This window comes from Nomascus leucogenys, chromosome 3 (genome assembly GCF_006542625.1).
Source record: "Nomascus leucogenys isolate Asia chromosome 3, Asia_NLE_v1, whole genome shotgun sequence".
Classification (NCBI taxonomy): domain Eukaryota; kingdom Metazoa; phylum Chordata; class Mammalia; order Primates; family Hylobatidae; genus Nomascus; species Nomascus leucogenys.
In genome coordinates, this window is record NC_044383.1 from 83,552,567 (window position 1) to 83,574,310 (window position 21,744).

The window sequence follows — 21,744 nt, forward strand, 5'->3', positions numbered from 1 at the left end:
TGTGTCATCAAGCACTAAGAGGAATAGAAAGGGTAAAAAACTTAAATATTGAGAATAACCCTGATGTTTGTACTTAGAAGAAATCATTACTTTTAAGTACACCTGCGAAGCCTTCTCAGCTTTCCTCAATAATCGTCTCTAGTGTTCTAACACCTGCTCTGACAAAATTCTCCCTTGCACTTCTTTAAATTCATTTGGGACTTGACTGTTTGTTCTTCTGCTGTCCTCAATAACCAAGAAGATAGTCACAGGCTCAGCTTCTCTGAGCAGTGCCTCAGTTATTGGCAATTCACTGATTTTTATTGACAGAACTTAGCTCACATCAGGGTTTAAGTGCTCAATAAATTAATGAATGAAGTGAAGACTAGGACTAAGGAAGCGGACAGATGAAGTGGACCCAACATTTACTGGCTCTATACCAAAGAAACATTAGAAACAAGTATGTATGTTAGTATATGTAGATATATTTAAATTAAAACCTCATTTATCTAATTACTGTTCCTTTTTCTTTAAATATATATTTCAACAGTTAATAACTACCAAGACTATATTCTTTTAGCTGTGCTGGAGAAATTTCAAGCTAGGCAGCAAATAAGTCTTTGCTAACAGAAGGAACAGATCTGTACTTGTCTTGGATGGCAAAACAACAATGGGTTTATGAAATCAATGCGATTTATGTTTTCTCCCAATTGACACTCCTTCCATTGACTCATTTAGTTTCATATATTATTAATATACTGTATTCCTAAATTTTGCACTGCATTTTCTAAGTTTTGTATGAATTTCTCATAAATATTTTAATAAAATTCCTTGTGTTTTGGCTGTAAACCTAGCTTGTAAAAGAATGCTGGGGTTTCCCTTATATAGTCTTAAAGATATGATGATTTAATACCTTCTTCAGTGAGGCCTTAAGAAAGCACAGAAGCTCCTCTTAGACTCGCTAGATCCGTCATCCTGGTATCAAGCTGACTTCCCTTTCAATATGGGTCTATATGTTTCCTTCTCCATTTTATTAAATCTATCAACTTATTACAGATCCTTATTGCTATCACACTTTTTCTGCTACTGTGAAAGGAAATAATACATTTTCTTTGTTCTTCTTTTGCACTAATATATGCTGCCTGTGTTCACCATACTTAATGAAAACAATCACAATTTTCTCAGGTTTGTTTCTCCCTACTGTGCACTTGAGATGAGAAACTCACTTTGCTGTGTACAGTACAATACCTTTAATTGGAAAGAAGAGGAAATCGCCAGTGACATTTCTAATACCTTCAGTCGTCTGCCTCTTTCCTCAGGCCCAGCTTATAATAAATCAATTGTGAATCTAACCATGAATAGGGAGGGGTGACTAGATTTGCTAATGGGCCCCTTAACAAAAACACAGGTATAGTTCACCCTGCCTATCACTGAGTTGGGAGTGTAACCTGATTTATTGGAGCAGATGAAAATGTTTGAGGCTATTCCTTATCCTTTACCGAATAATCATGTATTTCCAATTTAATTGATGGGGATTGAGTCATTGGCATCCTTCTGGTATTTTGCAGACTTTGCCTGAGGTGGGGGTAGTATGGATTATAGAAGGTGGATTTTAGGGTCTTGGTTCTGTTCTCTAGAACGCAGAATGAATGTTTCTTTAGAGACTTGACATTTCCAGCGTGCTCACTCCCTCCCCACACCTCTCCCCTATTTGGGTCCATTTCGGGGTCAGGAAATCTTGAAACCTGTTTATAGTTTTTAAAGTATGACAAGCAGAAAGGAATCCAGAAAATCAGGCTGTGTGTACATATCCATTAGCATTTAATTAAAGATGTTAGAGTCAAATTTTACAGGCTCCTGTAGCGTTTGACATTGTGACCCAATTCACAAGTGTTCCATACCATTTTGATTTGAAATTCACAGTATCAAGGTAAAATAAGCTCTTAAATATCCTACAGCTGTGTTTTTAAAAATATCTGCTCTTTGTTGGAAGGTATAGTTTGTGAACTACTAAAAAGAACCTTTTTTTGTGTGTGAGGGAAAATTAATCCTGAGCTCATCATGAAGAACAGCTTATTTTTTTCATTTTCATCAAATGATAGCAAAATAAGAGGCTAACTGCAAAGTTAGTGCTTTAAAACTATAAAAATAAGACAAATGTTACTGCATTTACTCAAAAGCAATATTTAGTGCTTTCTTGATTCTCTTGGTGAATGCCACATCCTTGTAAAGGATAGTGCTGAGTCACAGATACATGAAATTAATTTAGCAAACATACTTGCTGCCTTCTAGGAGCTGGCAATCAAATAATTTTTCAGATATTTCATTAATGAAAGGACATTTGTTAAGCCTTAACTCCCTAGAAGCTATGTGTATTTTCATCTTGATTAAATTTGTATGAAGTTTGCATTGCCCCATTTTAAATAACTTTAATTTATTCAAAGCTATTAACAGGACTTGGGTTTTTCTAGTATTAATTAAAATAATGTAAAATTTTATTAACATTTAAAAATATAATTGCCTTATCTTTTTGCAGATATTGTTTTACTTACATCTTGAGAATTGTAGACAAAGGCCGGGTGCAGTGGCTCACACCAGTAATCCCAGCACTTTGGGAGGCCGAGACGGGCGGATCGCCTGAGATTAGGAGTTCGAGACCAGCCTGGCCAGCATGGTGAAACCCCATCTCTACTAAAAATACAAAAACTAGCCGGGCATGGTGGTGGGCACCTGTAATCCCAGCTACTTGGGAGGCTGAGACAGGAGAATTGCTTGAACCCGAGAGGTGGAGGTTACAGTGAGCCGAGGCCACACCACTGCACTCCAGCCTGGGCAAGAAGAGCAAAACTGCATCTCAAAAAAAAAAAAAAAAAGAATTGTAGACAAAATATTGGGAACTAACAGCAGGCATAGCAGAGGCTGAGTTGTGGTGCGCTGAGACCACAGACCGTGGTCACACACACACAAAACTTGTGCTGCACTTCTTATCCATCATGAGATGCTGAGCTAAAGTTCCTAACCTCTCCAAGTCCTCTTCCGGGATAGTGCTGGAGCATTAAAGTAGCATGTAGTAGAGGGAACAGACTTTTAAACAGGTAATTAGAGGGTGACAGCAGAAGTCTTTCCAAGGTACAAAAGTAGTGCAAAGCAGGGAGTGACTTGCAGAAGGCAGGAAAGGCAGCACCTAAAATAATTGAGGAATTATTTTAACCCTGGAGGTGCCTAACTTAGCTTCAGGTCCATTGGCTACTTTCTATTATCCATTAACTCAACCCTGTCCTCATACTTGAACTTCATGGTCCAATCACTTCAATAATTATCTTGTCCTCTGGGAAACATGCAGTGTTTGACAAACCCAGTGATCTGCTTGGTCTGTCCCTGTACCTAGGTGGCTCCACCTGTGGGAGGAGGACAATTAGCAGGAGGGCTTGGTATGGGTATATTCTCAGCACATCACGCACAGTGGCACTCTCAGCCCTCTCTATACCCTACTGCTACTCTCTCACCCCTTTCCTTCACTGGCTGGAACTTCTTCACTCTCCTCAAAAGCCCCTCTTCTCAGATTCAGAGAGAAGATCTTTCCTTTGGTTTCTCAGGGCAAATTCTAAGTGAGATAATAGGAGGAGGAGGCACAGAGTGTGACAAGAGAGGTGGAAAAAGAGTTTGTCTGGAAAGGGGCTAAGGGCAGAAGTTTCGGAAACACTACAGGGATATCAAGGTCCAAAATATTTCCACTGCATTTTTTAATTGGGAAAATTGTAGTGAAAGCAGTTTCAGGGAATTGGAAGAAGGTGGAAACTAGAATACAGTAGTTTAAGGTATGATTGAAAAGTGAGGAAATAGAAACCCCAGGTACAGACTACCTTGGCAAAAAGTTAGGATAAAGCCTTTCTTAGTCTAATACTAATGAACAAGTGTATTTTCTAAACTTCATTCTCCAAATCTGAGCTGATCAGACAACTTTCCAATTAACAATCTGGCTTCCTGTATACATATAGGGAGATAATGTGCTGTTTTTAGTTGTTCACATATTTTAGTTCATGTAACAGCCTCATTTTTTCATTATAAATAAATAGCATTTTGGCTTTAGGGAGAATAAAGGAGATTAAGAAGAAAAGAAAGGAAGGAAGAGGGGAGTTTGGCTGAGAAAAGGAAGCAAGAGGGGAGTTTGGCTGAGTAGCTAGAAGACGAAATCCAGAGGTGAAGGAGGGATTTTGTTTAAGGATGCAAGTGCACTAAGCATATATATTAATAAGGAAAGAGAGTGAAATTGAAGGTGTAGGGAGGAGGGGCATCCATTCGGCTGGTAAACGCTGAGAGCATTTCCCAGGTACCAGGAACAGTGAAGAGTCCTGAGGATACAATATTGAAAACAGACACTGTCCTGAAAGGCAAGGAGCTGGGCAGGGGTTAGGTCTTGAACATGAGAAGGGAGGGACCCTTAAGCCTGGAGGGAAGGAGATAATTATGGGTGTGAACCTAGGTAAGCTCACAGGTGAGGGGCAGGAACCTGAGGAAGTTTCTTATAGATTGATTCAAATGAGAAACAGGTCTGTCGAGATTGTGCCTGTCAGGACAAAGTAGAGGGCCTGAGGAGAGTGACCTTGGAATAAGCCTCTGAGAGAAAACAGAGGGAATTAACAGGTTAAAGAAAAATAGGTGTTCAGAATCCACACTAACCTTGGAAACCACAAAACTGTAGTGGCTCCGTTTTCAAATTTCTGTCATTTTATGGTGCTCAGCAGAGGACTGAAGAAGGCAGATCTGTGGATTCACTCATGATGAAAGGTTTTGAGACTGGAATAGTCCAGAGAATCCTTCTGGAAGGAGTTCAGCAAGCTAGGATCCCAGTTAGGTGAGAGGCAAGGGCTGAAGGTTTGCTCGAGGGAGAACAGTGTGTGTTACGGGAGTAAGTAGTAAGAGAATGCCCCTTGTTGTCCCTGGAGGCGGCCATGATGTGAGGAAGCCACTTGCCTGGTAGAGGTTAGGAGGTGGATAACTTGGCACATCCACTTAAAAGTTCCTAGTGAATTAGAATGTCCACGAAGAATTAAATCTTTGTTGCTTTAGGTCCTAGCAACCAGCTGCCCCCAGCAGTTACTTTTTCTTTTTTTCACTTGTGCCCCAATCTCTCCTACCCCCCATCTGAAAGAGATGAAAACAAAGCTACTGTAGTATTGAACTGAGGTGGAAAACAAACAGAAATGTAGTATTCTACAATGCTTGTTAGAGAGCTAAATGATTTAAAGGAAAGAAAGCAATCGGATCACCTACATTCTCCAAATAATTAACAAAGCTTTCATCCTAAACTGTCTTACCTGTATCCTGAATAAGTTGCACTTTGTTGATTTACCCTCACATCACTGCCCAGGAAATGAGGCTTGAAGAGGTTAAATGACTCCCCAGATCACACAGCTTATAGCTGACAGAGTTAGAATTTGAACTCTGTGTCTCTGGTTCTTTAGACCATGCTTTTCCCACCAAACCATACAGGTTACCAGTTGTTTATCATGACAGTGAAGGTCTGCAAAATCGATGCTTAAATTGTAAAAAAGAACTTCCAAATGGCATAAAACTGAAAGTAAATGATACACAGAAGCAGAGTGCTATCTGGAGATTTGTTTAGAATCAACAATCATTGATTGTCCTTAATTGCTTAACTGTCCATCCTTCTCAGGGCAGAGAAGAGACAAATAATGTCTTTCTGCGATTTTATGGTTCAGTTTCTAAAACATAAAATGTAAAGAGAAAGATGATAAAATGGAACTACTCTAAAATACATTGGTGTAGATTAGAAAATGTTTTCTGAAAGAATTATATGCTACAGGAATCTAATGGCCTTTAAAATTGGTGTTGTAAGGTTTTGTTTTGTTTCTTATGTCCAAATCATTGGCTACAGAACTCTTCTCACGGAGAGAACCGCCTTTGTTTAGATGATTGATTTGTGTCTAACTAGATGGGTCTAGTAAAAGACGGTAAACTAAATGGTGAGCTGTATTGTTCTACCAAAGAATATGTGAACAATATCATTTGCTTTATTCCCAAGAGGAGAGAAGATGGTTAAAGCTACACCATAGAAGTAGGGAATGGCTGAAGAACTTAGCTGATGGTGGAAGGGAGATAAAAGATCCAAGAGCACAGCAAAGCTGGGACATGAAAGAGAGAAAGAGGTGGCCTTGAGAGTTTGACCCTGCTGGGAATGTGCAAAAATATTTGGAGGCAGGATTTCAACTTTCTACAGAATGAGGAATGAGAGTTAGAGTGAATATTATTGAGATTATAAAGGGCAGATGAATCTAATTGATATCTGCATTATGGTTGATTTCACCCCCATTTTATCATTTCATTTATTTAAAACAATACATAATGCATACTTTACATATTTCTGGGTCACAAGTTTGTACCTATTTGCTCTAAATGACATAATTTCTATTTTCAAATGCAGCAACCCTGCCTTTATAGGTATTTTGTAAATTAGAGACTTTGCAGGTTTTGAGTATATTAAAAACCCATCATCTGTGTGGGTTCCTCAAGTATGATGAAATAATATGGATACTAGTTTTAATTTAATGCATGGATTATGTATGCTTCTATTCAAGATGCTAATTTAGTAGAAAGATTCTTGGCTGTAATTGTTTAGTATTATAAACATCCAGAAAATATGGACAGTCTAATGTCATATAAAAATAGATAAGTTTGGTTTTGCATTTATTATAAATGTTCCTATGGTATTACTTTTTTTAAGGGCTAACAATGAGTGTAGCCATCTAAATAGCGACTAATAGGAACTTGCACTTAATGGCAGGTTGTTCTTTAGGTAATTGTAAGCGTGAAGTTATAGTCTTTCAAGAACTGGAGAAAGTTTATGGAGATGGTAAGAAATTTTTATAAACAGCTACAGTATTGTAGCAAACTTCCCTCTGTGGATTGTCTCTATGCCATGCACTCTAGTTCATCTGAAACCTATGAGGAATGTATCATCATCTCTGTTTTGCATATGAGGAAGCTGAGCATGGCTGTGTTAAATGGCTTCCACAAGGATACAGTCATGTAGGAACCACGTTAATGCCACAGCCTGTCCTGAAACTCTTCCCTTAGACTAGTGTGAACCTGGCCACTGCAGGTCTCCAAGACAGTTGCAGAGAACTTGAGATGGTTTTCCTCAAGCCTGAATTTGCTGGCAGAATTCCAACCTGGAGCATGCTCCTCCACCCTGCGTGTGGGGATCAGTTCTTCGCATCCCACTCTGTCCTAGTGGTGCGTTAGCACTGCATTACGAACCATAGGCATCTACTCCTGGAGTTTACTCTATTTACCAACAGAGGTATTTTTTGTCATTAAAAAAAATTAGCAGAGCCATCAGATTTGACCCAGTCTGACCATGTACAATGAGAGCAGTTTTTCTATACCTCTATTTTATGAGCACTGCCGGCATTGACCAGTTGTTGCTTTTGAGTAGAACATGAGTTTGAGAGTCAGTGATCTCAGTAGCAGAGACAAAGGTTGCTTGTTTGGCAGTCGCTTGTCATCTCTCCAGTATGCACTCATCCATTTGTCACAACATTTTGCGGCGAGTTGTACAGGGAAGCTTAAGAAAAATGCTTTTCTCCTGTCTTCATGATAGAAAGCATTTCTCACTGCTGGTAGCATGGTGGTACCTTTTCATTCCTTCTGGCAGTTTTTAAAGACTTATCTGACTTTGGGGGAACTTGCAGTATATCTTTAAGTCACAGTTCAAAAGTATAAGACAGGGTTGCTCATTTTCAATTTTGGCTGAAAAGTCTTAACTTTCACTGTGGCACTTCAAAGTTAGAGAAAACTTGGTTTTAAAAATGGATGCTGATATGAGATGGCATATTTAATGACAGATGTATCTATAGAAAGCTGTTAAGATGCAGATTATCCCCCCTGGGGTGGGGGAGGGAGATCAAAACTGCCAATCTATAAAATATACTCGATAGAGGAAGGCATGGAATCTATCTTTGCAAGTGCTTTGATTGCAGGGGACAGTATAGCAGCATGTGGCGTCGTAACCCAGCGCAGACAAATCAGCTTGATGACTTTCAAAGCCAGGAATACTGCTGCAGGCAAGGGTACTCCAGTCTAGGATAAATTAAAACATATAGAGACTGTTATTAATTCCATATCTATTTTTGTATAGTCAAATCTGTATGCAAATCCTTAGCATCTCATTTCAGCAGATTAATCTAAAAGTGAAGAGTGTTATGTGAAGGGAATGTAATGATAAAGCCCTGCAAATGAGTAGCACTGCTAAAGAAATGTGGGCTGCAAACTGGGATGCGTTTTTAAAATGTATTTTAGTATTGAGAGAAAAATGATTTTTATTTCTATGCTCATTTGTAAATTATTTCAAAGGGGAAAGCAATAGAACCAGTTTCCAAGGTTTTTCTTTGCAATCCTGACTTGGCAAAAGTTGCAGCACTAGATTTGTTAGGCACCTCCTGTGGTTTAACGTTCTAGAGGGAATCTATTAATATCAAATAACCGGGACTTTAATTTTTACTCCCAACTAGTAACTTAATATCTCATTTCTAAAGATTATCATGTGAGTGAAAATTTGTATGTAAGGGTAAAGAATCTAATTACTGAGTGCAGATTAAGAAGGAAATGTATTATAGATGCATTGTGGAAGACAGTAAATAATAATTCTGAAAAGCATGGAGATAAATTGTATGCCCTGCTTGGGAGAGGGGATGTAATAGCTACATTCTAATCCATTGGTTGTATGTTTAATCTATAATGGGCAGAATCTGATACATACAGCAGTGTAAGTATTTTCAAATAGTGTCATAAAACAGATAGTTTACTGCAGTAGATATTAATTATGTCCCATATTTCTAAAACAAGTAGAGAAACTTTTGAAGTCTTTAAATGATGGGTGGAGCTTTGCCCTCTGTTCCCTTTCAGTTAGAGAAGTGATTGTAGGCAAGCTGGACATTAATCTGGTGGTTATGGCCCAGATCAAAAGCACTAGCAATTATTTTAACCCTGAAGACTTGTGAAGTCTCAAGAGATTAAATTATTCTTGTGTGGTTATGCTGAGAAAGAATTATTGAACATTGTTTTTAATCACACAAAGGGAAGGTTGGGAGTAAAAGCAAACACAACTGTATATTTATTTTGACACATATCTTGACTATATAGGCATTTCAGCCTCAGCTTTCTGAAGTGTGTTTTCCTTTCCTCTGATTTCATTTTTAAAATGAGATATTCGATGAGAAATCCAGAGAAGACTTTCTTTGAGGGCAGGAAGCTCATGTCTGTGTTCTTTGTGGATTTCTCTGCAGACAAAGCTTTCGTTGATCTTTAAAATCTTAAATCTTCAAGCTTCTGAGAGAATTTTAAAAATAGTCCTCTAGTTAATAATAGCCAAAGCCAATTATATGAAAGATAAAATCTCCTTCCTGGGGTTGAGTGAGAGAGTAATGATTGGCCTGGATAGGTTCCTTCCCTTTTATGTATCCATTAGTTTTGATTGATTATTCCAGCTCAGTTAAGGATTAGACACTAATCCTCTGGATTCTTGTTGACTTGACTCCTGGCCATGTAGTTGATGGTGGTGACCTATTCAAAGTATTTGAACTGTCAAAGCAAAACTGCACCAGATAAGGTTAAACAGAGAAAGAAGACTTTATTGAAGACTATTGCAATAGGAGAGAGAGATCAGAATACAGTTTGAAATCAATTCTATTAAGCAAAGTTTTTAAGAGGATGGTTTTTAAGCACTGGGGTGATTTAGTAGAAAAGTACTGAAGAACATTTCAGGGGAGCTTGATTAATGGATGTGTTGTACCCATGCAGTTATTTCTGAGTTGACAATTTTGGTCTCTGTGATTAGGCCATCTGTGTTTGGTGCTAATTGGTGTCTATCACAGTTAGGGGCCCTGGGAGACTGAGGTTGCAGTGAGCCGAGGTTGCGCCATTGCACTCCAGCCTGGGCAACAAAAGCGAGACTCTGTCTCAAAAAAAAAAAAAAAAAAAAAAAAAAAAGTTACCGTGCTACCTTCCCATAGAGGCTGGGATATAGAGCACTATCTTCCTTGATGATTACATTTCAAAGGGATGGCTCTCTGGACTTTGAGGAAGATATTATTGGGTTATAAAACTGGCAAGCAGCTTTTAAAATGATTTACATCTCAAAGAGGGAGAGAAAGAAGTTATGATTACAAGTTTTCTAAAGTAAGTAATCTAAGAAAAGGGAGGTCAAGGGGCCTAGAGTCAGGAAGCAGCCTTTTTAGTTTAGTTAAGCTGGGGGAATGTTAAGGCCATCTTGGTCAGTATTTTAACAGTGTTTGTTTTTTAAATTCAAAAAATTCTAGTAGGAAACTTTTTTTAGTCTGGCTTAATTTTATATCTTTATTGAAAAATTAGCTGCTGCTTTGTGATACTGATTAAAATAAGAATATTATTCATTTAACACCAGTGTCTAGAACTGCATATAAGGCAATACTTCTAAAGGTAGATTTCTTTGGTTCCATATCCTTGATATTTTATTATCTAACATTTAATATCTACTGGTGATATTTTCTTACTATGCTGTTTTATGTATTTTTTTAGAGTTTTTCCACTTAAAGGTAAAACTTAAAGCAAAATGAATAATTTCCGGGTTTTACAGGGCTCAGTATACACTACAAGTATGAAAAGAAGTATGAGGACAAATAAGAGAAACTTAGCTGGAAGTGTGATGATTTTTTAGTGGTTCTTGATTAGGTGGGTCTCAGGTCTCTCAGATCTAAGCAGTTGTCAAGAGGGCTTCAAAAGAGTCGACCACAATAGCAATTGCACTGAAGAGCCCTAGATTTGTGCTGCCCAGTGTGGTAGCCATTAGCCACATGTGGCTTATTGAATCCTTGAAGCATGGCTAATCTGTACTGAGATGCATTGTGTCAAATATACACTGGCTTTTGAAGACTTAGTATGAAAAAAAGAATATGAAATATATAAAATATCTTAATAATTTTTATGTTGATTTCATGTTGAAATGATAATTGTGGCTATATTGGGGTATATAAAATTTATTAAATTTAATTTCACTGTTTCTTTTTACTTTTTATGTGGCTACTGGAAAATTTATCATTGCATATGTGACTTGCATATGTGGCTCTTGTTATATTCTATTGGACAACACTGGCTTTAGATCTTTTTTGATAAGTAATATCAAGATATCACTGTGTTAGACTACAGAGGTTAGAGCTTTAAAATTGACAATTTAGTGAAGGACAAGAATTTTCCATATAACTATGTCCCTGGCATAAATTGTATAGAGATTTGTTTGTGTGTACTATGTTCACTCTCACTCCCTAATACTTTGCCCCTCATTCTGGCCATGCAGAACAGCTTGTCAGAATTGGGGTCCTCTTGGTAATGTCAGCATACTTGTTGCTTGCTCTTAACTGGATTGCTTCTGAAATGTTTCTTGAAAATGAAACTGCTTCAACAATAAGCTTCTTAATTATGTCATGGGCTTACCACGAGGGTATACAAACAGATCCTCAGCAGTAGCTAATTTTCCTTTAATTGTATCTCATTCTTATGTTGGAATATCCTATTTCTTATTCATGAAAAGCTCTAACACATGTTAATCCATTACAGGTGGAGTAACTAATACGGCACAATATCAGAACAGGCTAATGGTGTATGAACCTAACCAGGTAAGAATCATATAAGAACACCTCATTATATTAATTAAAATGAATTTTAAAAGATTCCAGAGTAATAATTAGTAATTGGAATGCCAAGTCTACACACACAGATATGCATCTTAAGCTTATATAGAGAAAAGGAAGCATCTGAATACACTGCTTTTTGGTTCCTTTTTTTGTTTTGTTACTCAAAACATTTCAGCTCCTCTAGTTTTGTGCTATACAAAATACATCACCCTTTCAGAGTTCTGACTAATATAGAAATGATTTGAATTGTCCTGTTGCAACGTCCTTCTGGAAGGGGCTGCCATTCTAGGAGGGGATCATGCTTATGGTTTATTCTAAAAAACAAGTATTAACTTAATATAGCCCAAATGACCTAAAACAGTATCTAGGACAAGTCTAAAGTAGAAGTATATGAAGAGTTTGAGAGATGGGAAGTATCTGAAGAGTTTTCATCTAACAGCTGGGGGTTGAATATGCATTTGGATGGTGCCTGTACCTTCTTTTGTCTACATTTCATGTACACCCAATTACTATTTACCCCCAAAAGAAATATTCTTATTCTCTTTTCCATATACCAAAATATGTATGAACCTTGGCAATTGTCTGCTGAATTTTGCCATTTCTATGATTTTGGTAATGTAAATATTTTTGATTATGATGGTATTCCAAAATGATTTGTAGGCTTAATATTCATCAGCTGAAGGTAATGGGAAATGACACAACAGGTTGACTTTGGCAGTCTGGGTTGGGACTGGCCACCAAATCTATGTCCATAGTGGACTCAGTGTATTTGGTATCTTTTTATTTTAGAAATTACTTGATTCTGTATTTAATGAAGGCATTTCTCTCTTTGCAAAGTGTGTTTCCTGATGTCATTAGAAGCTGTAGATTTCAGAGACCAAATGTCCATGGGTCAGCTATCTCAAGAGGGATCGTTAATTGCAGTTGCTTGAGTTTGGTGCACACGTGGTTAAAGAGGAAGAAGGTGTTAACATTTCTCAAATGAGTTCTGTTTCATGTTTATACACACATGCTCTTTTAAAAAATTCTGCTAGCATATTGTTTACGGTGGGTACTGGCAAACATCACATCTGCTTGCATCTTGCTCAGAATCTCAATAACTCTATCATTCAGCCCTGGTGCTTATTTCTCTTCTAGGCCTTTGTGGAGAGTCGATAATGCCTGCCATCTGCCACAGAGCACATTGCTACCTGCCAACAGGCAGGCTGGGGTGACCTCTGCTTCCCCACCACTGATTAGTATTCACACGCTAGCTTATTAGGAATGACCCCACCAGGCCTCTCTGTTTCTTTGCCTTTGCAGTGGTTGGCGGCTCACCTGGCAGGCACTGCAGTGAAGGAAGCTAAAGATATAATCAGGGGATGCAGGCAGGCTTTGCAAACCAGATGGCATCCATAGTCTGGTGGCAGGGGACTGGACTGCTAATGCAAACATTGATTCCTAATACTGTAATAGGTTGTTTCATAGAAAACACCTAAGAAAAGCATCCTCAGAGTTTTGAGTTAAATACATTCATGTGTAATGTATTATAGATATTAGCAAAATAGCTGAAAGGCAGGCTTGACTATTTTATTAAAGAAGACATTTGATTGGAAGGAAATTCTTATTATATGTTTGAACGGGGAAACAGATAAATGCAAGCTTTTCAAGCTGTACACCCTTCTTTTCTTGAGTGTATCTTTAAAAGAGCTAGTCTATATGCCTATTAGTGAGTGGACCAATTTTTATACAAAATGTTTATTGTTGTTGTGTTTTGCTTGTTCCCTTACAGTTTTGTGAAATGGTGAAATTCTACATATTCAAAACATCGTATGACTTTTTTTCTGGCCGAAATCCAAATTTTTCTTGGCAAAAAGGAATCTGGGTTCTTCCTGTATGCTTAGTGTTTATGTAGAAAGAAAACTGTTAGGGTTATTTACCTGTCCATTACTTTCTTTACTTATCTGTCCATTACTTAGTTGAGATTTAAAGTTAAAGTCATATTTGGTCTTCATTTAATTTTACAATGAGAGCCTTATTTTAAGAAAGGTTGGGCATACTCTTCCCATTACTGAGGGTGAACAAGAACCAAATATTGAAGGTTTCACTATTCCCTAAAGTTATCATATAAAAATGTCTTCCAGCGGGGCTGGTTCACGCCTATAATCCCAGCACTTTGGGAGGCCGAGGTGGGTGGATCACCTGAGGTCAGGAGTTTGTGACCAGCCTGGCCAACATGGTGAAACCCTGTCTTTACTAAAAATACAAAAATCAGCCAGGTGTGGTGGCACGTGCCTGTAATCCCAGCTACTCGGGAGGATGAGGCAGAAGAATCAGCTTGAACCTGGGAGGTGGAGGTTGCAGTGAGCCGAGATCATGTCACTGCACTCCAGCCTGGGCAACAGAGCAAGACTCTGTCTCAAATACAAAACAAAACAAAACAAAACAAAACTTAGTCTTCCACCAAAACAAATGAACGTGTGCCTAGAAATAACCTTTCCCAATTTGGCAAAAGATGTGACTATTAATATATTAAAGGAGGCTGATAAAAGGAAGTGTGGGTGGTTTGTTGCTGAACCAAATCTTAGCTCTTCCACTGATCTCAGGAGGTTAATTTTGGAAAGAACAGCAAAGCCATTACCTTAGCTTATCTAGCAGCCTGAGGTACCCAGTAATTATCATCACATCATTTTGGAAAAATGAATATGTATTGAACATTTTTCAAGTGCATTTTTTCTAAGTGCTTTATGTGTATTAGCTCATTTAATCTTCACAATAGGCTTATCAGGTAGGCATTATTATCCCCATTTTACAGATGAGAAAACTGGCACAGAGATAATAAGTAAATTGCTCAAGGTCACATACAAGTTATAAACCCAGGTAGTCTGGATCCAGAGACTGTTTTCTTAATCATTGCACCACTGTATACAGTATACCTAGCCATGTGCTTTCACTCTTAATGAATTTGCATGAGTAAATTCTCTGAATTGGGTGAGATAAACATCATGAAAATTTCAGTGTTCCCCTGATATAATTCAAAATGCACTATAAAATGCAACACAAACTAGAGGAGATACCATGTGTAAATCGCAAAAAACAATTGGAATATGTGGCTCTTTTGTACTTGTTCTCATGTAAGAAGCCCATACCTTTCAGCATATATAAACAACATTCAAACAGAATGTTGATCTATTGATTGATAAACATTAGGGTTCCCACTACTTATGAGGCACTCATTGCAGTTTTCTGACATGGAGGTCTCCTACTAACAGAATACACTTTAATTTCTTTTTTCAGAATAAGTGGATAAGCCGTAGCCCCATGCTGCAGAGAAGGGTCTACCATTCCATGGCTGCTGTACAAAGGAAGCTTTATGTTCTTGGAGGCAATGACCTAGACTATAATAACGACCGGATCCTTGTGCGCCATATAGATTCTTACAACATAGACACTGACCAGTGGACACGTTGCAGTTTCAACCTGTTGACTGGCAAGTACCTTTGATTAAGTAAATCAGGAAAAGTAGATTCAAGAAGTCACCAAACTTGTTTCGTAGACATCTTTAGGGCATCACTAAATATTAAGTGCATAGTTGTAGAAGAACCTGCATTTATTAACCAGAAAGGTGTGTATCATTTATGTTCTAACAGAACTGGACTCATTTAGGTAGCTGAGCATCTAGTTTCTCAGGGCCTATATTACTACCATTATGTACATCCTCATATGGCTGAGAGGCATGTCAAGTCCATTATCATCCATCAATATTAAGATAGAACTCTGATACAAGTAGGAGGAACCAGACACTGAAAGATTTAATAACTCTTTACAGAAGGAATTTATTGTTTACTTCTCCCTGCTTTTAGTCTTATTTCTTGTGAGTTCAGAAGTTTAGGAGAATGGTCTTCATTATTTGTCACTGTCAAATATTGTTTCTGGGAGTATTCTCCTAGAAATGAAATCCTTAAGTGGTTCTGTGCACAGGAGTTTAGCTGCATTTCTGGCCACAAATACCCATCCAAGCATGTACCACAGGGCAACATTAGGTATGGACCGTCCTCATCCCAAAAAAGGATGAAAGTAACACGGTGAACAACTTACCCCTCATGTTTCTTTATGGAGTTAATAACTTTTTCCCCCTTGTCAGCTTGCATTGTTAACATCTACAAGTGATCAGATCCCTTCCAGGTCTGCTCAAATAATAGGAAAAATCACAAACTGAAAATGGTAGGTTGGGTTAAGACATTTTAATATGCTGAGTGGGCACTCAATCCCTTGCAGCTGTTGCTGGGGGAGGCAATGCTGGGAATCTAACCAGAGGTTTAGATGCTTGTATTGAGCTCCTATTTTTGCAAAATGATTTTTGAGGCCCACTGGACAAGGACTTAGAAACTCTCTAAGTAAGTTTTAGCGGTACCTTAGGCCCTCAATTCTGGATCTGTGATTCTGCCTGCTGTAAGATCCAGCTTATTTATTACCCCAGTCAATCCTGTGTCAGCCCATCAATAAAAAGAGACTCTTCACTCTCTGATGGCCTCCAGGGAAGAATATGTGGTAGTGAGTTATTCTGTCTTCTTTTTGAAATGGGAGGGGAAACCTTTCATCATTTTGGCGTGTCAGTATCTAGGGATTATCCAGGCTGGTCCCAGCTCGGGAACTTTAATATAATCCTTAAAATGTTGGGTATGTAAAGAAAGGTAGGGTAGCAAGTTGATCAATCTCTTCTGCCATTTGTCTTCATTTGGGGCATGCTAGGGGCATGACTCTGCTTTATTGGCTTCTTGGGGTTGCAGCTGTTACTTTACAAATGTAAGCACTTGCCTAAAAAGCATTTGCGGGTACTAGAAGAGGTGTTTGCATTTCTATGATATACCTTATTTCCACCACTGTAAATTAATGGCATATGACATAGTATAGAATTCAGTTCTACATGACTTACTATTGCTGTATTTAATGTTGTACTTACTAACTTGGTTGGCTAATAAGTGTTTTGGCCTGGTTCTGACCCGACACAGATTCATTCTCTGAGAAATAGTGCTTAATTTTTCTGAGTACTGGGAGGCAGTGATTAGTTGCTGCAAAAATCCCATGGAGTATACAAATGTGCCACAGGGGAAAATTGTATCCCTCAGGGGCAAAAGGGTTAATTAAAATATGTAAGAAATGGATTTATTTTTTTCTTTTTATTCAATTCTCTTTACTTTAGGCCAAAATGAATCTGGAGTTGCTGTCCATAATGGGAGAATATATTTAGTTGGTGGATATTCAATTTGGACAAATGAGCCTCTGGCTTGTATCCAGGTGAGTGGTAGAAGTTCCTTTTGAAGTTTGTTCAAGTGGTTCAGTGAGGTTACATTTTGCAATGCTGCTACTGAAGAAAGAGATATTTATGTTTAGAAAGAGGCTTAACGTCCCTTTTTTTGTGCAACTAGTTCAGCCACTAAACTTCATCCTGTATCCTAAAAATGATGCCTAAATTATTGAGCCCTATTAAAAATAAAAATGGGGATGAATTTTGAAAAATATATGTAATATATATTGGAAACTGGGAAACCGGGATAGCTTTCCCTTTCTCATAAACCAAAAAGTTCTAAAAATCTTTGGCAATAGTTCCTTCACATCCCCCAAGCTTTACAAATACTTCCTTTCCACACCATTGCCTTATTTTCTATATTACAGTTCATTCATTCCCACAAATGCCACCTACAAGGGTGTTCTTCCTTCATGGCAGAGGCTGTGAGCAGTAGTGGTTTATGACTGGTCTGATAGGGACAGCCTCTGTCCCAAAGAATAGCCCTGGTGCATCAGCATATGAGCAGCCCAGGCTGGGCAAGTTGCCAGCTAGACCTTTCAGAAGAGCAATAGCCCTCATTGATAGACACGTTCATAGTATTATTCCTTTTATTATTTTACAGTTATTACCATAGTTTTCTCTTTTACATGTTCTCTGATAAAATATTGACATAAATTAGCCCTGACCTTTCTTCCTGACCTCCAGAAAAGTATATCCTTATAACTACTTTTATTATCTAATCGCATCTTTATGGGAAGATTTTTAACAACTGTATCAATATCTTTAATAGTTGCAGAACTGTTCAACCTTTTTGTTTCTTTTTCAGTCACATCTCCTAAAGTACATATATTTCAAGAAACTTCCATGTTGTCTAAGTTTTCAAAATTGCTAGCATAAAGTTGTTGTGTTATCCTTAGTTATATCTCCCTTTACATTCATAATATTGTCTCTTCTTCTCTTGATTTGTCTTGACAGAGGTTTGTCTGGGGAATTTAAAGCACTTCTATTATTCATATAGATGAAGTTAAAGTCAGCAAGGGTAAGGTAGATATGGAAAATATAATTAACAAGCTTGTCTGAATGGATATGAGTTCTGATTGAGCAGTTGGAAAGACTATATTTTTCTTAGCATACATGGGACATTTACAAAAACCAGTCATGTACTAGGGTTAGGGTTAAGAAAACTTTAGTTAAAAAAATTAAGTATTGTTTAGTATTATGTATCTCTAATACAATGCAATTAAGTTAGAACTTAACAAAAAAATAAACCCCTACATAACTGGAAATAATAAAACACATTGCTATATAACTTATGGGTTAAAGAAGAAATCATAATGGAACTCAAAAAAATTCCCAGAACTGTGATAACAAAAACAATACACGGCAAAGTTTGTGAGATATAGCTTCATAAGTTAGAAAATGAACCAAAAAGTAATCTCAAAGAAAGTAGAAGAGGAGAGATGAAAAAGATGAGAGAAAATTAATAAACTGGGAAACAATAGTACAGGAGAAAAGAATTATCAAAGCCACACACACATGAAGAGCCACATAAGACTTTAAGGGAGTTCACTGAAGGCTGCCTTGTACTGGTTTTAGTTAGTTAATGGAAAGCTGCCTTGGACTAGAGCTTCGTCCTGTCTTTCGGATAACAACAAATGAGCAAACTTTTCTCTCAAAGAGTGCTTCTAGTCTTCATCCAAGTATGTATTTGGTAGTCCTTCATAGTCTTTTAGGTTTCTTTTTATTTTCTACTTTTCAGAATTGGTAGAACTCAGAACTGGGCAACAGTTCTCTATAGTGCTGGAACACTGTTTTTTAAATGGCTTTGGGACCCTTCATTTGATCACTTGCACAATGGAAGTAAGTTTGGGTTTATCATGAAATAAAATTGTAAATTTTAAATACATTTATGAGCGTATTTCTACTAATTTTAGTATCAGATTAGCTCAAGGAATAGAAAATGAGTGGAAATCATAACATAATGAGGAAATAAAGAAAATGCTGTACATATCAAGTTTAGGAGACCAGAGTGCTGCCATAGTGCACATTTTTTCCGTATCTCATATTTTGTTAACAGTAGTGAATGTTAGCTTGTAAGACATAGAAACTTAAATAAAAAAAACTTCGTAGTCACATCATTTGTTTTTTGTCACCAAAGAATTTTTCTGTAAATGATCACTAATCATATACACTAATTAATTGCTAAAGACATTTGGCTGTTTTCAAACAAATCTATCCACAAGAAATGAAGAGGTAAACAAGTGCATATTTTAAACCACTGAGGATATTTGACAGTATCCTCAGGATTATGGTGATTATCAAAGGGGATTCAATTTATTTTTAAGTCAATACCTGTATTAGTGGAATAAGTCACCTCTGAGATTTTACAATAATATATTCTAATATATTTGCTTTTAAATAAGAGTCAGCATGATGGGTATTTCTGTGTTCCAGTAGCCATTTTGATGAACAGAATCAATCCTTTGGCAAATGCTGTGTTTATTCCTTTGGCTGGCACACTGGTCCTACAAAGCAGAGACAAATTTGTTATTTTTTTTTATTTTTATTTTTTTCCTGAGAGCGTCTTGCTCTGTCACCCAGGCTGGAGTGCAGTGGTGTGATCTTGGCTCACTGCAACTTCTGCCTCCTGGGTTCAAGTCATTCTCCTGCCTCAGCCTCCTGAGTAACTGGGATTTCAGGCGTGAGCCACCATGCCCAGCTAATTTTTTGTATTTTTTAGCAGAGATGCTGGCCAGGCTGGTCTCAAACTCCTGAACCATGCTGGCCAGGCTGGTCTCAAACTCCTGAACCACCTGCCTCGGCCTCCCAAAGTGCTGGGATTACAGGCGGGAGCCACTGCACCTGGCCGATTTGTTATTTTTAAGAGCCTTTACTATTAATAGGTAATTAGTATCTCTATAAGCATATGGATTATCACTTAAAGAGATGTTTGAAATAGAGGTATTCATGGATAGTGACATGTATCTTTCATTTTAGTTAATGACAACTGGTTGCAGGCTATATTATTCATTCTGAACTAAAGCTCAATTTTTTTTATGTTATGGATGACTATAGAACAATTTGTTTCAATACACTAACAGTAATAAATTGATGGTTGGAGAGAATAGCTACATGTTCAAAAGTAGGCCACTTCTTTACTACTTAAAGAACATCCAACAGAGGCAAGATGATGGGAGACTGGAATAGTATTTATGAGAAAATGCTTAACAGTGGAAATTCCTTCAGTATGTCAGTGGGTTGAGAAGACAGAAGCATGGTGGGTAAAAATCATATGCATATGAAAAATACAAAGGTTTAAATTTTTTGTGTCATCAATCACAAATCTATATAATATTTGATCCAAGATTAATCCACAAATCATTAATCCAAGAGCATGGCTGATTAATGGAAGTCATATTTAAATAGTTCTGAGATTGTTCTATTAACATTTGGAAGTACTAAATTTTTTTTGCCCTGGAAAGTACCAGCTAATAACTTCTCATTGAACTGTCCCTTCTGGACCCTAATCCAAGCTCATTTAACTGCGACTTGCAGGATTCAACCACAGTGGGATGAAGCATGTCCAATGTTGAAAAAGCACACTTTATTTCCTGCTGCTACTATGATTTAGCACAGACTATTTATCCATCAGAAGGACAACCCAAACAAGAGAAAAGCAGAGATACTCTTAGATTGAGATTTGGACTTGTTAGTAATAAACATTCATGGAAAATACTGGAAATAGATTACTGATGAAAGTGAAGGTGTTCTTGTTTATTTAGTGGGTGTGTAAACTAATGTCTGTTACAGAGGTTTGACACTAATCTTGTGTGCCATGGATGACAAGTGGCACATAAAGGAGCAGCTGCGTAAGTGTGCAAGTGATTAGTCTGTGTTTCTAGATCACCTCTACTGTTCTCTTCATTTACTATTATTTCTTTTTGGCTGGAGGATACAGTGCCAGCTTGGCACCACATTCTCCCAAACGCCTTCTTTCAGCCAGTTTACAGGGGAGTGTTTTGGAGAAAAACTGCCAATGCTTCCTTTTCCCTTCTCAGATTAAATACATTACATCTGCTTAACATATGCAGTCTCTGTTGGTCCAGGAAACCAGACAAAAGCTCTCTGGATGATTATCTCATTAGTATTTTGCCTTCTAAAAATGTTTTCACTCAGGAGGGAGGGCACAAAATCCTTGCTCTTTCTGGGTTGCATCTTGAGCTCAAATACTGGCTCCACCACTTGCCATGTGACCCTGAGAAAGTCACTTAATTTTTTCCGGTATCAATTTTCTTCTCTGTAAATTGAAGACAATACTTAACCTTATAGAGTTGTGGTAAATACTAAATAAACTCCGATTTACTTTCTGTATTTAATGAAATACTAGCCAAAACCCCACCGGGGTTTTCCCTTTTCTCATGGGGCGAAGTAGTGCTACTTGTCAAATTGATCTTGAAAGATTCTCTAGGAAATAAATAATAATAATCAAAAAAATTTGAAAATAAATGAGGAGTCTTGCCATACCTAGTCAAAACAACTGTAAATGTGACACTGAAAGAAAATACATCAATTAACAAGAGAACAGAGAAAACGTTTGTATTTAGTATATGAGTTATTTTAAATTAGTAGTGACAGGGTATATTATTCAGTAAAGCGATTGGGACATCTCATCTCCACTTAAGTTTGTTCTTTTATTCTAGGACTTACTAATTTCCTCCTTTATGAAACATGGATCCTCAAATTTCAAGGGCCCATTTCCTGTAAAATAATGCGTTATTGCAGTTAAAGTCTTTTTTTTTTTTTCCA

The 21,744-nt window shown here is 37.4% G+C and overlaps 1 protein-coding gene across 5 annotated transcripts in view; it reads left to right on the forward strand.

The window, feature by feature from the left end:
- Positions 1-21,744, forward strand: part of KLHL32 (kelch like family member 32) — a 227,001-nt gene that overhangs the window by 199,755 nt on the left and 5,502 nt on the right. For 4 of the 5 annotated variants that reach the window (XM_003258357.4, XM_030809480.1, XM_030809479.1 and 1 more), the window contains 3 exons: positions 11,593-11,651; positions 14,946-15,138; positions 16,852-16,946. In XM_003258357.4, the coding sequence (XP_003258405.1) occupies positions 11,593-11,651; positions 14,946-15,138; positions 16,852-16,946 (347 nt within the window). Of the gene's footprint in view, positions 1-11,592; positions 11,652-14,945; positions 15,139-16,851; positions 16,947-21,744 lie in introns of those variants that run through there. The other variant, XR_004029329.1, reaches the window with a different exon arrangement.